Source organism: Phacochoerus africanus, chromosome 4 (assembly GCF_016906955.1).
Source record: "Phacochoerus africanus isolate WHEZ1 chromosome 4, ROS_Pafr_v1, whole genome shotgun sequence".
Classification (NCBI taxonomy): Eukaryota; Metazoa; Chordata; class Mammalia; order Artiodactyla; family Suidae; genus Phacochoerus; species Phacochoerus africanus.
The window spans coordinates 79,319,836-79,335,239 of NC_062547.1; the positions used below are offsets into that span (position 1 = coordinate 79,319,836).

General features: G+C 55.6%; 1 protein-coding gene across 1 annotated transcript in view; it reads left to right on the forward strand.

The window, feature by feature from the left end:
• Window positions 1–1,490: 1,490 nt before the first annotated feature.
• Window positions 1,491–15,404, forward strand: part of ADAMTS2 (ADAM metallopeptidase with thrombospondin type 1 motif 2) — a 220,727-nt gene continuing 206,813 nt past the window's right edge. Inside the window, exons 1-2 of the mRNA XM_047777905.1 lie at window positions 1,491–1,747; window positions 2,737–3,131. Of these exons, the coding sequence (XP_047633861.1) occupies window positions 1,624–1,747; window positions 2,737–3,131 (519 nt within the window). The 5' untranslated portion in view covers window positions 1,491–1,623. The remainder of the gene's footprint in view (window positions 1,748–2,736; window positions 3,132–15,404) is intronic.

A 15,404-nucleotide genomic window follows, 5' to 3' on the forward strand; every position in this document is an offset into this window, starting at 1 on the left:
TAAGTCTAAATTCTTAGGCAAAATTTCACCCTTTTTACCACTGCCAGCCAATGTTCACCCAGTCTCTGGATCCTGTCTCGGGCACCCTCAGGTGGCACAGAGGGAAGCTTCCTGGTGGAGATGGCCATCAAGCTCCAGTGCCCTCACACCCAGGTCCTGAAAATGACAGAACTGAGCATATGAAATCACAGCTAGAGCAAGTTGTGTAAGTCATGTGTTTTCCCCTTAAGACTGGGCCCTGCTGGTGGGCAGGGAGGGGCCTGAGTCATCAGGCCTTGCCTGACCAAGGCTACCCCCAAAGCCCTGGTCACACAGGCCTGGGGCAGCGGGAATAAGAAGATCCAAAGGGACAGGTGCCCACCCTGCATGGAAGTGAAGTTTGGGGTCACAGAGCAGAAGTCACAGACAAATGCTTGGGAGGGGGTTCTGGGGTGAGGGGGACCTGGGGGAAGGAAGGTTGTGGGGTTGGGGGCAGCAGGCCTGGTAGGACAGTGACTCCAGGCAGTGAAAGGAGGAAGGCAGGGCTGGAGAGGAGACATTCCAGCAGGGAATGGGCTTTGACAGCAAACTGGCTCCAGGATGGAGAGGGGGTGCCTCCAGTGCTGAGTTGGAAAAGGTGGGCAGAGTGTAGAGAGGCTATTTCGTGCAGAGCCTGGGGGACCATAAAGACCAGGAGTCTAGAATGCCCGGGCAGGATTCAAGACAGGTGAGGGAGGCAACCAGGCTGAGCTCTATTTAGCACACGGAGCCCAGGTGTAGGTCGCTCAGAGCTCAGAGGCTGCAGCTGAGGCTTGGGAAGGCAGACGCAGGAGAGAGATGCTGGGCAAAGAGCGGTTGAGGGAATCTTGCCTCTCTCTGTAAGGTTAAAAGTTGATCTTTGGGGTGGCTCCTGTGGCGCATGCACCTTCCTATAAAACTGTCTTCCAGCCTCCGGGGTCTCCATCTGGTCAAAAGGCCCAACTCAGCCTCATGGCCCAGAAATCGGGCCTCCCCACCCCTTCCCAGTCCTGAGCCCCGTCCTGCCCCAGGGCGCACAGAGAAGCCAAGGAAGCGCTTTGCGCCCCAGGGCTGATGGTTGGGACCCGCGTGCCCGAGGACTCTTTGGGCGGGGAGGCTCGGGCGGGCGGGTTTTTTTTCCTCTGCGGTTTCAAGGAGCGAGGGTGCGGGGCGCGCCGAGGGTGGTCGGCGGCGGGGCTCCCCCGGCCCGGCCCGCGGCGCTTCTCTGCCGCCGCCTCGGGGTGTCTCTGCTTCGCTACGAGCCGGGAACCGCGGCGGCGACGGCGCTAGGAGGGGAGCGGGCGGTGGCGGCGGCGGCGGCGGCGGCGGCGGCGGCCGCGCCAAGAAGCGCCGGGTCACCGCAGGCTGAGGCGCCCGCCGTCCCCGCCCTCCCCCTCGCTCGCCTTCTCCCTCCCTCCCGCCTCCCTCGCTCGCTCGCTCCTTCCCTCTCCCCGCCTCCCCTCCGCGCTCCCCCGCCCTTTCCTCCGCGCCTCGCCTCCTCCGCCCCGCGCCCTGCGGTGCTGCAGCTGCGGGCGGCTCCAGCTGCCCCCAGATGTGGGCTGGGCGGCGCGCGGGGAACTTTCGCGCCGGCTGCGAGTGCGGGGCCCCGGCTGCGGTCCGGCTGCCATGGATCCGCCGGCGGGAGCCGCTCGCTGCCTGCTCTGCCCCGCGCTGCTGCTGCTACTGCCGCCGCTCCTGCTGCCGCCTCTGCCGGCGGACGCCGGGCTCACGGCCGCCGCCGACCCCCCAGGTAGGTGCGGCCCGGCCCCCACTCCCCGCGACCCCAGCCGGCCAGGCTCTGCCCCGCCCCGCACGCCCCGCCGCCCCGCCGCCCCCTCCCCAGGCGTCGTCCAGCCCGACTTGGGCAAACTCCGCGCGCCCCGCCCGGGGCCAAGTTGGCCAACTTCGGGGCCGGGTTGGTCGCGCAGGGGGCGCCCCGCGGCGCACCCGGGCGCCTCGGGCCGGGGGAGCCTCGTAGCGCTCGCGGCTCCCGGGACGCGGAGCGTGGAGACTGAGGGCCAGGAAAGCCCCGCGGTGGAGAGCGCAGCGCCGGCTCCAGCGGGTCCAGGGGAGCCAGGGCGAGGCGGCTCCCGGGCTCGGGTCCGGGGACGCTCAGGAGGAGCCGGGTGCTGAGCGCGCCGCCTTGGGCCCTGAGGATTGGTTGGGGCGTCCCGGAGGGGATCCCCGAAGATCCGAGGGACCCTGTTCCATCCCTCCCTGCCCTCGGGCGCGGGGGAGGGGGCCGGCAGGGCACTAACTGGGAGCTGGACACGAAGGACAGGCCCGCCCGCGCCCGGGGGAATCCGAGTCCTCACTCTGGAGGCCGCTGAGGGGTAGAGGCGCACGGGGTAGGGGGCCAGCAGGGAATGGATTGGGAGCAGCCCCACGTCCTGCCAAGGACGGTGTAGGTTCAAGGGGCGGGGGACGCTCTGACGGGGCCGTCCCCTAGGGAACTGTGAGGAGCCGCGGAGCCCCAACCCGGAATGGGGCAGAGCTCTTGGCTGGCAGGGCCCCAGAGAGGTCGACCCGGGGGGCGGCGGGGCTCCGGAGTGCTGGCCGTGTTAACGCCCCTTCCCGGTTGGAAGAAGGCCCGGGAGGTGCCGGCTAGTTTCTGGGGGTTGCCTAGTAGAAAGCCCGTCTCCTCGCAGTGGGTGCGGGGTTTGAGAAGATGCTGGGTTCGGCGGCGGTGCTCTGGGGCTCCCATATCTCCTGCAAGTCTAACGCCCCTTCCCATTGCAGGCGGGCCCTTGGGGCACCGAGCGGAGCGCATCCTGGCGGTGCCGGTGCGCACTGACGCCCAGGGCCGCTTGGTATCCCACGTGGTGTCCGCGGCGGCGGCCCAGGCTGGGGTACGGGCCCGCAGGGCCGCCCCAGTCCACACCCCGGGCTTTCCTGGAGGCGGTGAGGAGGACCCTGGCGGCCGCCTCTTCTACAATGTCACGGTCTTTGGCCGAGACCTGCACCTGCGGCTGCGGCCCAACGCCCGCCTCGTGGCGCCTGGGGCCACGGTGGAGTGGCAGGGCGAGTCAGGAGCCACCCGCGTGGAGCCCCTGCTTGGGACCTGCCTCTACGTCGGAGACGTGGCCGGCCTGGCTGAAACCTCCTCCGTGGCGCTCAGCAACTGCGACGGGCTGGTGAGTACACACATTTCTCTCCCTCCTTTCTGGCCACTGCCCTGGCTCTGGGTTTGTAAGCCCCGTGGCCTGGGAGTCCCCTGGGAGGGTAAGGCCTGCACTGAGGGCTTTCTCCGCACCCCTGCGCTTAGGGACCACTGGGCACCAAAAGAAGGGGTTGGCTGGAAGACAAGCTGTTTTGATTGGTTGGAGAGGGTGATTTATGCAGGGGGAGGGCCAGGTTTCCAAAGCCCTTATCAAGTAGCAGAGCGGGTAGTCTCCCTTAAGCCCACAGGCACAGGTTTTCGTCTTGGGTCCAGGTGTTGTGTGTACTTCTGTGAGTGTGCCCATCTGCACATGTGTTTTGGAATGTCGTTGTGTGCTAGTATCTTTGTACCTGGGCACCTGTATGAACATGTGAAGGTGCCATGGTGTCTTGTGGATGTGTGTATCTGCAGATTTCTGCTCATTTGTGTATCAGTGTCTCTCGGGTGCTGCTGTGCATTTTAGTATGTATGAATGTGTTCCGTGGGAAGGGCATGGATATCGGCAGTTTTCTTGTTTCTTTGTATGCGAGTGGTGCCAGCCTAGGGAGCAGGCAGTGGTGCTGAAATGGCCAGTTATCCCTCTGCCCCCTGACTGACCAGGAACCACTGACTTTTATGCTGCGGTTTCCTGTTGAACTTCAGCTGGTTATTTGAAAAGTCGGTTCTCTCTCTCTATTTTAAGCCAAGGGGAGCATTTGGAAATGCAGACTCTGGTGCCGGTGAGCAGCCCCTGAAGGACAGGAGAGGCTGGAGCATTGGTCCCTTCTGGGACTGCCTGGGCCACCTACTGTGACCAGAGCCCTGGGAAGTTCTGCTTCTGGGGGCCTAGAGGACTATGCCTTGGCATAAAGGGGTCATGGAAGGAAGCCTGGATCAATGCTCAGGGAGGAAGCTGACATTGGCCGTACTCTGTCCGGCCACCCCAGGGCCTGGCACGCAGCAGAAGCCACTGCAGTTTTCTATTTTGGATTGGGTGTGCGGTGGTCAGTCTGGCTGTGCTGGCCAGACATCTGAAGCCGCCCACTATGGGTTCCCCTCTAATTGCTGCTTCAGGGACTCCTACTCGGGGTGAGTGGCCACTCTTCCAGCGCTGCTGGCCCCTGATCCCCCCTGTCCTCAGGCTTACCATGCAGGCTGCAGAGCCAGCAATTACACCAAGTCCCGCAACCACTGGTGTTCTTTTTATGGAGACTCAGGAAATGTCACTTGTTGCTTTGGAAAATCACTGCCTTCGGCTGGGTATAGTTAGAACCTGAGTGTCTCGCAAACAACTATAAATGTCCTTGGGGGAGTTGGGTTAACTTGTTGCAGCCCTGTACATCTCCATTGTCTCTGAGGATGTCTCTGGCCTCAGGTGTCTTCTTTTATGCTGGAGGAAAGTTTCTTAAATAAAACGAAATTGGCGCTGAGGGTTCAGGAGTGGCCTGGGCTGGGGTGAAGGAGTTGACATGGAGGTAGTCTGTTGCTTGGCCAGCTCCTGTGTGCTAAGTAATTCTTGATGGAGAGGACTTGAGAGGCTTTGTCCATGTATCATTCATTCATCCACTCATTCATCTGTTCATTCTGTGATTTGTTTGTTCAGCTAGCACCTCCTGGAGTGATTGTCCACTGTGCTGGTCAGAGATGTGGCTGGCCTGGGGCCCACATACTCAGCCGATGGGCTGGGGCCCACTCTGGTCAAGGCATGCTTCTGGGGGCTATTTGAAGGATGAGTCACCCAGGGGTGAAGGCACAGAGAACAGAGCATGTGCAGAGAGGTACCAGGTGTAGGGCCAGGCACAGTGAGATGTCACATGTACTAGACACACACTGGCAAAGTGCAAGATAGAGCTGCAAACAAGACTGGAGTCGAAAGAGGATCTGGGGCTGCCCAGAGTGGCCTTGAAAGTTGTCAGTGAAAAATGGCCTTGACACAGGGGGGCATCATTAGTGCTTCTCTTTTTAATTTTCCCTCCCTCCCTCCTTCCTTTCATTTCTCTTTCTTCCTTCCTTCCCCTCTTTCCTCCCTCCCCTTTCTTCCTTCCTTCTTCCTTTTTAGTGTGTATCAATTCTGATTTTATATCAGTTAAGTCCCTCTGTGCATCTGTGATAGGCCCGCTTGCTAAGGACCTGGGGTTTAAACATCACATCACATTTCTGGTCCACAGTGGCCCTGCCAGGGAGGATTCTTCATCCTTTGTTTACAGATGGGCAGCAAGAGTCTGGCAGGTTGAGCGGCTTGTCCAAGGCCACATAGCCTGTGATGGCAGGAGTCTGGCTGGTTCCGTCCCCACCAAGCCGACACACACCTGGTACTTCTCTGCACACGCTCCTTCCTCTCCACCTTGGACATGCCACCGTCCCCCACACCCCACTGCCCAGGCAATTCATTCTTCAAATAGCCCCCAGGAGCCCCTTCTGCCATGGTGCTCCCAAGTCTGGGCAGGTGGAAGACACTGAGGAGTGGTAATAGAAGCCAGAATCCCTGGGCTCGCCCCTTTAATAGGCCTTATATGGCCACATGCATCTCACCTCCCAGCATCCGGGCCACACAGTGCCCCCTCCTCTGCAGCCCTGCTCTTCATTCATGGGTAGTGAAGCACATTGAAGCGGGTGTGTGTGCAGATCCCCAAGGAGCTTGTGAAAATGCAGATTCTGAGACAGCATGTCTAGGATGGGGTTCGAGATTCTGCATTTCTTTTCTTTTCTTTTCTTTTTTTTTTTTGCTATTTCTTGGGCCACTCCCGCGGCATATGGAAGTTCCCAGGCTAGGGGTCGAATCGGAGCTGCAGCCACCGGCCTATGCCAGACCCACAGCAACGAGGGATCCGAGCCGCGTCTGCGACCTACACCACAGCTCACGGCAACGCCGGACCCTTAACCCACATGAGCAAGGGCAGGGACCGAACCCGCAACTTCATGGTTCCTAGTCGGATTCGTTAACCACTGCGCCATGACGGGAACTCCCGAGATTCTGCATTTCTACTAAGCTTCTGGTCTGATGCCTCTGGGCCTTCCACAGCCCTTCAAGAAGCAGGGCTCTACAGCCCCATTACCACACAGAAGTTCAACAGGATTGTACCACAAGTTGCTTGGAGCAAATGGGGTTCAGTGGACAGTTGGTGTGGGAAATGCTGTACCTTGATTTCAGCCTGGGAGATTCAAGGAGCCCCCATCAGGATCTCTGAAAAGTTCTGTAATAAAGAAACCTCTTGAACTCTGCGTAAGGCTGCACTTCCCATGCAGATGGGACCATCAGCCCCTTCTTTGCAGAGCGTGTGGAACTAGCCTTCCTGGGACTTGTGGAGAAACCACGGAGTGGGGTCATAGCAGGAAACTGTGGTCTTCCAGCTTAAGTTCAGATGCTTAGGGGTTTAGGTGGGACATGCCTCTCCCAAGAGCCACAGGCCCTTTCAGGCCTATTGTCTGGGACACGCATTTGCTCATCTATTTGCTTGGCCCTGGGTTTGTTTCTGTGCTTTGAAGGAAGCCAGTAATAACTTTGTTTTCTGTGGACAGCAGTCTCCTAATCTCTTTAGCATGTGAGGTTTCTGATGGTCAGAATCCTTTCTGTCACAAGTGAAGAAGGAAAACTCAAGTCAAATCAGTTTAAACAGAAACAGGAACTTATAAGCTCATGTAATGGCCAGTCTTTAGGCATGGTTGGATCCAGGTGCTCCGGCCAGGTCATTAGGATCTTTGCTGTCTCTTGCCTCTGCCTTCTTTTTCTTTCTTTCTTTTTTTTTTATTTTAACTTTTTAGGGCCGCACCTGTGGCATATGGAAGTTCCCAGGGTAGGAGTCGAATCGGAGCTGCAGCTGCTGGCCTACACCACAGCCATAGCAATGCGAGATCCAAGCCACATCTGCGACCCACACCACAGCTCATGGCAGTGCTGGGCCCTTAACCCACTGAGCGAGGCCAGGCATCAAACCCGTGTCCTCATGATACTTGTTGGATTTGTAATCTGTTTAGCCACAACGGGAATTCCCTGCCTCTGCCTTCCTATGTGTTGGCTTTGTCCTCAGGTGGAATCCTCCTGAGATGAGTCAAGGGGCCCCAGCGGTGCTGGCTGACATCTTTTTCTGATAATTCGGGCTGAGTCCTGGGTATCACTCTAGCAGACTGGGGGCTAGATGCTCCCATGAGAATCAGAACATGGGATTTGCAGAACCCCATGGATGGAGTGCTGTGGTGTATGTCGCTGCTCCCTAAAATGAAAGGAGCATGGGACTTGGAACTGCCAAGGTGCAAATTCTACAAGAGTCAGGCAGGGGTTCAGACTCAAGATGCCACATGAAGATGTGCTTCATAAGACACACCAAGCACTTAATTTCCAGAGAGGCTTGTAGATGTGGTTTTCAGGTTCTTTTCCAGCTACTAGACAGATATTGTTCATCATATTCACAGGGAAAGGTTAAAGTTTGCCTCTTCACCATGCGTGAGAAAATAATGCTTAACAAAGGATTCTTGTGTGTCTCACTGCTAGGAAGAGTTTTCTAGTACCTCTCTGGCCACAGAATAAGTGTGCTAATTTCACATCCTTCTTACATGCTCATTAAAAACCCAGGGAAAAGCCTATTGACATAAAAAGTAACAATAGTATGTCACCATTTACAGTGTCCCTATTATGTGCCAGGCTTTTTGCTGAGCACCTTATGCTGTTTCACCTTGATTAATCCTCACAACACCCTAAAGTATATAGCTGATGTTATCCCCATTCTGCAGTGAATAAACTGAGGCCCCCAAAGCTGAGATGGCTTGTTCAAGCTTGGCAGTCTGTATTTTGGGGGGGCCACCCCTTGGCATGCAGAAGTTCCTGGGTCAGGGGTTGAACCCTGCCATAGCAGTGACCTGAGCCACCACAGTGACAATGGTGGATCCTTAACCCACTGATCCTTAACTCCCAGCAGAGGCCCAGTGCTGCCTTGTGGACTGGGGCTCCCCAGCTGGGCTGCCCTCCTGGACAGACATCTGTTCTGTCCAGTCTTGATGGACATTAAAAGTCACTAAGAAAAACAAAAAGAGAGTTCCCATCGTGGCGCAGTGGTTAACGAATCCGACTAGGAACCATGAGGTTGTAGGTTTGATCCCTGGCCTCACTCAGTGGATTAAGGATCCAGCATTGCCGTGAGCGGTGGTGTAGGTCACAGATGCGGCTTGGATCTGGCGTTGCTGTGGCTGTGGTGTAGGTCAGCAGCTACAGCTCTGATTCAGCTCCCTAGCCTGGGAACTTCCATATGCTGCAGGTGCGGCCCTAAAAAAGGCCGAAAAACAAATGTCACTAAGGGCCACAGACAGAAGTAATTTGCTGGCCTAAGGGACCATTTTTCCTAGCAAGGCTGCTGTCTTTGAGACCACACACTAGGCTCTAGCTGGTTCAGGTGCTAGAGCAGGAAGGGCAGGTGGAGCAAGTCGTGGGCTACAGGGCCGTGGGTGAGGGGGGTATGAGACTTGCAGCTGCACCTTGTAGGGTCTGCCTTCCTCTCACCCTGCCTTGACATCACCTGGAGGGCAATGAGAAGGTCTCAGGAACACCAAAATGGTGCTGCAAGAATGTCTGGGTTTCTGGGGGTGTTGGGGCTCCTCAGGTCAGAGGAGCAGAGGTGCCTGCTTTGCCCCTGCTCTTGGCAGTCTACACAGCTGCCCAGGGTGGTCTCAGCTTCCTCCACAGCTTACTATTTCCCTTATTGTTTAAGACTCATTCAGTTTAAGTGATAGAAAACCAACTTACAAAGGATGAAACAAACAAGGGATGTCATGGGTCTAGTTATCCTTGAGGTCCTGAGGATATGGCTTCAGGCATGGCTGGATCTAGGGGCTCAGGGCTAGTTTCAGAATGTGCTATCTGCCTTTCAGCTCTGCTAGTGTCTGTATTCATCTCAGAACTGCTCTCCCCATATATAGTCCACCAGCAGCTCCTGGTGTAACTTGTCTTCCCTGGTAGCAATCTCTTGGAAATGGAAAGCACTCCTTTCTGGATGGTTTTCGCCAGAGTCCTGGGGAAGGCTCTGATGGGCCTTGCCTATTTTACAGGCCCATCTTTATTTATTTATTTTTTTGTCTTTTTGTCTTTTTAGGGTTGCACCCATGGTACATGGAGGTTCCAGGGCTAGGGGTCTGTCTAATCGGAGTTACAGCTGCTGGCCTACGCCATAGCCACAGCCACAGCAATGCTGGATCTGAGCCACATCTGTGAGCTACACCACAGCTCACAGCAATGCTGGATCCTTAACCCACTGAGCGAGGCCAGGGATCGAACCCTCAACCTCACGGTTCCTAGTCGGATTTGTTTCTGCTGCGCCACGACGGGAACTCCATACAGGCCCATCTTTAAATAAATTGCAGTGATGTGGGCCTGTCCAGAGGAGTCTCTCCTACTTTTGGGGTTGAGAGTGAGGGTCAGATCTCCACATTCTGGAATGGCTTGGGGTTTTGTCAGAAAGGCAAGAGGAAGGACCAGACTTCAGAACCCCGTGTTTGGCCCAGATCTCTTTCTGGGCTCCAGACTTGCCTGCCCAGCAGCCTCCGGGGCTCTCCTTGGATGACTCCGTGCTTCTGAAACGGCTCCTCGGAAACTCCACTCTCCTCCAGATGTCACCCTTCCCTTGGCCGGGAATCCCAGGATCACCCCTCCCCTCCATCTCCCCCACCCTCGCGCGCCACCAGTCAGCCCCGCAGACATCTCCAAACTTTATCCCAGTTCCCATGTCTCCACTGTGCCAGGCTCTAAGCCTGTCTTTTGCTCCATAATCCTCAGCTAACTCCAAATTGGAGCAGCTCTTTCCCCACCCAGCTGCCAGACTGATTTTTATAAACCACACATTAAACCCTGTCACTCTTTTGCTCAAGACCTCTCAGTGTTCGTATTGCCCTTTAAAAGAATCCAAACCTGGAAAAAATTCTGGCCTGGCATAGAAAGCCTCCCATGACCTGACCTAGTAGCCTTCGGCCTTGTCTGACCCTGTGTCCCCTTCCTGCCCGCACTTCAGTCACATTGAAGTTTTAGTTTTTCCGACGCTGGACTCTCCCATCTTAAGGCCTTTTCCCGGCCTGTGCTCTCACTGGGATCATGCTTCTCGAAGCTTCCCTTTTCACCTGGCTCATCCAGTAGGTCTCAGCGAGATGGTGCTTCATCCAGGAAGCTGGATATTCACCTGCCAGGTCGCACCCATACTTCTTAGTAACTTGTGGGCATCATGGGGGGTTTGAACCTGGCTGTGTCCGCAGGGCCCGGCTCTGACTGGGTGGAGCTCAGTTGGGAGCCATGAAATGAGAGTGCCTGCAACATGGGGGCTGTGAAGGGAAGGGGAGGGACTCGCCTCCAAGCCCCTGTTGCCCCCATGCCCAGGGCTGGCCCACCTCGCCTGCTTTGCTGCAGACCCCAGAACGTTCCCGCTCGGTGGGACAGGCCCCCTTGTAGAAAGCCCCAAAGCTCTGCGTCCTGTCCCACAGGGCAGCGCTTGTGCCCGCATGTGGTTTTACCCGGTTTCCCTGCCCCCACTTTGGGGTTCATGAAACCTGAGTTTGACACTAAATAAGGGAGGAAAGTCCCTCTGGGCTGGTTTGGAGGATGGTGAGGAGACCTGGGGCTGGGCTCTGGCAGGTCATCATGCAGCCCCGGGCATAAGCCTTCTGCCACGAGCCTCAGTTTGTCCAGGTGGCAAGCAGGGCCGGATCAACCATTTCCGGGATCCTTCTAGAGCAACTCCGGGGGTCTTTGAGGCCAGATGAGGACCAATGGACGGGACCAGGTTGATGGAGAGAGAGGTGGGGACTCTGGCCAGACTATGCCCTGCCTCTCTGGATAGATTGTGGCTTCTCTTTGCTTCCTGACTCTGAGATGTTTCTTCAGGGAAGCTGCATTTTGGAGTCTGTTGATATCATGTGGGTGAATGAATCCAGAGTGAATCCAGTGGGGCCTGAGGTCCCCTGACTGGGCCTCCAGAGGCTGATGTGGAAGTGCTGGGAGCTGTGCTGGCAGCAGGTTGCTGGATGGGCCAGCGCTTACTGCAGGCAGGGCTGTCTTGGAGAACTTGCTGAGAACCCAGCCTTATTTCATTACAGCCACCCCATGTCCTCTTCTGGGGCATCCACAAGCTCCTAGCTGGCCTCACCACCACTTCTCACTGAGTGCCATCTGGTGGGAGGGAAGGGGCTTCCCAGGGGCACTTCCCTGCTGTGGCCGGGGGCGGGGGGTATGTGTGTGCACTGACCTGTGGTTGCCATGCTGGAGGCTGGCTTGTCAGGGGTTTGTGCTGGAAGTGGCAGAGAAGCAGCCCGCGGCTCCTGACTGCCACATGGTGGCCCCTCAGAATGGTGTCGGTGCATCTCACCAGGCTTCTGCAAATAGGCATTGAAAGGCACTTAAGGTCATCAGAATCTTAGAGATGGGGGTTGTCAGGGGCTGGAGGAACGAGATGGGACATTGTTGTTTTATGGGTACCGAATTTCAGTTTTACAGGAAGGTAAGAGTTCTGGAGATGGATGATGGTGATCTTTGCACAACATTATGAATATATTTAATACCACTGAACTGTACACTTAAAATGGTTCAGATGGTAAATTCTGCGTATTTTTTTCACATACACTAAAAGGCATCTGAGGACTGGTAGGACTGAGGAGGTAATTCAGGGGTGGAGTGGTATCCCTTGAACCCTGCTTGTCCGGCTCCTCCTCCCCTGTATGACTCGGTCCCCTGGTGGACTGGTGACTGCAGCTGCCCCCAACACCCCTCACATCCCCAGGCATAACCAGGTGCAAAAGAGAAGCAGACTGCTTTTCAGAGGTTCCTGCCACAGTGCTGAGCTTTATTCTGATTGGATGGGCTTAGGTCATGGGACACTTCCAGAGCCAATCACTGTGGCCCAGGAGTGCCATGTGCTGTTTGGCTCTGGCCTGAGTCTGGAGCTCCATCTCTGACCTGGAATGGTGGTGGGGGAGCCGGGGTGCTGGGACCACCGACAAAAGATGGGGCAGTGGCTCACCACTCCACACTTTCTCTGTGGGTGGAGGGTCCTTCACCCAGGCTCCTGAGGACTCCAATCGGCCAGCAGCTGTCCCTCAAGAGAAGGTGGTCATCTACCTCTGCTGGCCGCTGGTACCCAATCTCTGCAATCATCTGTGAGCCAGTCGCCGTTTCCCCCATTTTACAGATGAGGAAACTGAGGCTTCAGAGAGTTACTCAGATCTGTGGGGCTCCCCTGTGTAGGGTCACCCGTCCTGTTGGAGTCCTCTAGGGAGGAGCATAGTAGAGCCCGACTGGGCCCCTCAGGAAGGCCAGCAGAGCTGGTAACTGATCTCTGAGCCTGAACCCAGGAGGCTGGCTCTTCTTGAGCCTTCTCTGGTCACATTGCCACCCCTGCCTTGAATCCACTGCCTGGTTGTATTTCTTGTATTGGTTCTCAAGTATAAGGATGCTTCCCATTCAGGTGTGGGTAGGTTTAAGTTTCCCCCAGCCTGATGGCTATCCCCCAGCCTGATGGCTGTCTGTCCCTCTATGTCCTGGCACTTAGTGAGTGAGGAGTGACGCCAGCATCAGCTGGGAGGGGAGGAGGTTGGGTCTTCACCCAGGCCTGCTGCGAGGACCACAAGTGCCACAGTCAGCGTGAGCAGAGGTGTTGTCGAAGGGCTCCTCTCTGCTGAGCCACAGGGACATCCCACATGGCCTGGTGCGTCCACTGAGCATGGAGGCTTTGCTGTGTGGGGGCCTAAGCAGTGGCCTGGGCCTCCTCGCTCTGGTCTCTGAGATCCCTAGGGTCAAGTATGCATGGGGCCCCGCCTGGGACTCCGGGTCCGCAGTGCCAGGCAGATACATCCTTCATTACCCTGACTGCCCTCCTCCACTTGGGCAAGCTCGGGGTTTTTGTGCTGCAGGCTGCTTATGAATGTGAATGTGTGTGCATGTTCCTGTGTGTGTGTGTGTGTGTGTGGAAATGTGTGCATGTGTATACATATCTAGATGAGTGTGATTGTGTATGTGAGTGCGTGTGTGTGTGTGAGTGTGTGTACCCATTTAAGCGAGCCTGTGTGTGAGTGCGTGTGTGCTCATGTATATTCTTGGCAGGGGTTTCCTGCAGGGGAGGGCACTGAGGTGGGTGGAAGGGCTGAGGGGAGAAGAGGACCCCAGCCCCTAGAGTCTTGGTGCCACCTTGTCCTCCCCCGACCCCAACTGGCAGGCATTCTGGAATGGGAGGGCCCAGGTAGGAGGCTCTCGCTCTGCTGCATATGTTTCATATTAAATGTCAGCTGTCCACCGGGTCTGCGGTGCTGCCATTAATATGGAGAAGTTATTACCGAGCCTGGAGCCGGCTCCTCGGGCTCATCCATGAATTTCAATTACACTGCATGTCTACTCCAGGGCTTGTGGAGTGGGGTGCACAGCTTCTGCTCTGAGACAGAGGAAGTCCTAGCATCCAGGACTAAGGCTCAGGCAGGCTCTGTGCTGTCCCACCCCACCCTGCACGTTTCATGGAGAGCAGTGGACTTAGTGTGGGTGGTAGGCTACTGTGTCATGTGGTCAGCTTTGCCCTACGCAGCTGGGCAGCCTGGACAAGGGCCATGATGCTGCCCAACCTCAACTCCTTGGATTGCCAGCCTCAGAGGGCTTTGGAAGGTTGGGTGAAGGACAAGCACTTAGCCTAGGCCCCGGGTTGGGGAATGTTGGCCATTTCTGTGTTTTGTTGCATCTAAGGTGCCATCGATTATAGGGCACACCAAGAACGAGGGGACATGCCCAATGAAACCACATCTTGGCACCTTATCTGCAATCCCGCGAGGCGTAGGCACCCTGCCTCGCTCACTTCGCTTACTTAGTATGTTACCTAGTCCACCTGTGGGTGTCTTCTTCTGTTTGGTAAAAGAATGAGGTTACAGTCATTCCTCCAGGGACATTCCTCGCTGATGCCAAAGCCACACACTCGGTTGCCTCCATGCCCTTCTGCAACATTATCATTTTTTGCACCACTGGGTGACTTCACAAAGACATTTTGTTTGGCAAAGGTCTCAGTCAAGAATTGCTGACCCTGCGCATAGCTCAAGCGAAGCGACGGCCATGTGAAACACCGTGGCAGAGTTGTTGTGTGCCAGGCAATGCCAGCCACCCCACGGCTGCTGCCGGCTGCTGGAAGTGATAGGACCCATTGATTTCATCCTGAATTTGGACATAGTGCATGTGAAAAATGTGTGTTAAAGAGTCCCGGGCACATAGTTTTCTTACTATGGTGATGTTACAAATGATTTCAGGGCCTGCCTGAGAGCCAGCACGCTGGTCCCACGTGGGGGCAGTGGCAGAGGCTGGGTGGTTCAGATTGGAGGGCCCAGCTCTTGTCGGCTCTGTGAGCAGAACATTCAAGGATCATCTTTGAACCTGGATGTTTCTCCTTTGAAAGCAGGGATTGGGACCACATGGCAACTAAGGTGTATTTATGTATCATATAAGATTTGTCTAAGGCTCAGCAGTGGCCAGTCTGATGGGGACAGAACTCCTGAAGGTATGATAAAGAGTGGCCCAAGAGCTGTGAAAATATGTACTTTTTAATGTGAATTATGCCAGATACTGTTCTCCAGTCAGTTGTAAATGAAACCTCAGGCCCGATATCACAGATACTCTCTTTCTGTCAGTCTGTTTTTGTACCAGTACTGAATTATGTTCATTATTAGAGCTTTAAGCTTTTATTTTTATTTTTTGTCTTTTGTCTTTTGAGGGCTGCACCCGTGGCATATGGAGGTTCCCAGGCTAGGGGTCTAATCGGAGCCACAGCTGCTGGCCTACACCACAGCCACAGCAACACCAGATCCGAGCTGCATCTGTGACCTACACCACAGCTCACGGCAACACAGGATCCTTAACCTGCTGATCGAGGCCAGGGATCGAAACCTGCAACCTCATGGTTCCTAGTTGGATTCGTTTCCGCTGCGCCATGACAGGAACTCCTAAGCTTTAATATCTAAAGTATTGGCTGCTTGACATCTGTGTTATCCACTGTGGTAGCTGTAGTTTGTAGCCACTTGACTCTTTGACTATTTGAGATGTGGCTGCTCTGAACTGAGAAAATATACCCCAGAGTTCAAAGATTTTGTACCAAAAAAAAAAAAGACAAAATATCTAATTGGTAATTTTAAATTACTGATTATAGGTTAAAATGATAATAGTTTGGAGTTCCCGCTGTGACTCTATCAGGTTCTTAACTGTGAGGATGTGGGCTTCGATCCCTGGCCTTGTTCAGTGGGTTAAGGATCCCGTGTTGCCACAAGCTGTGGCTTAGGT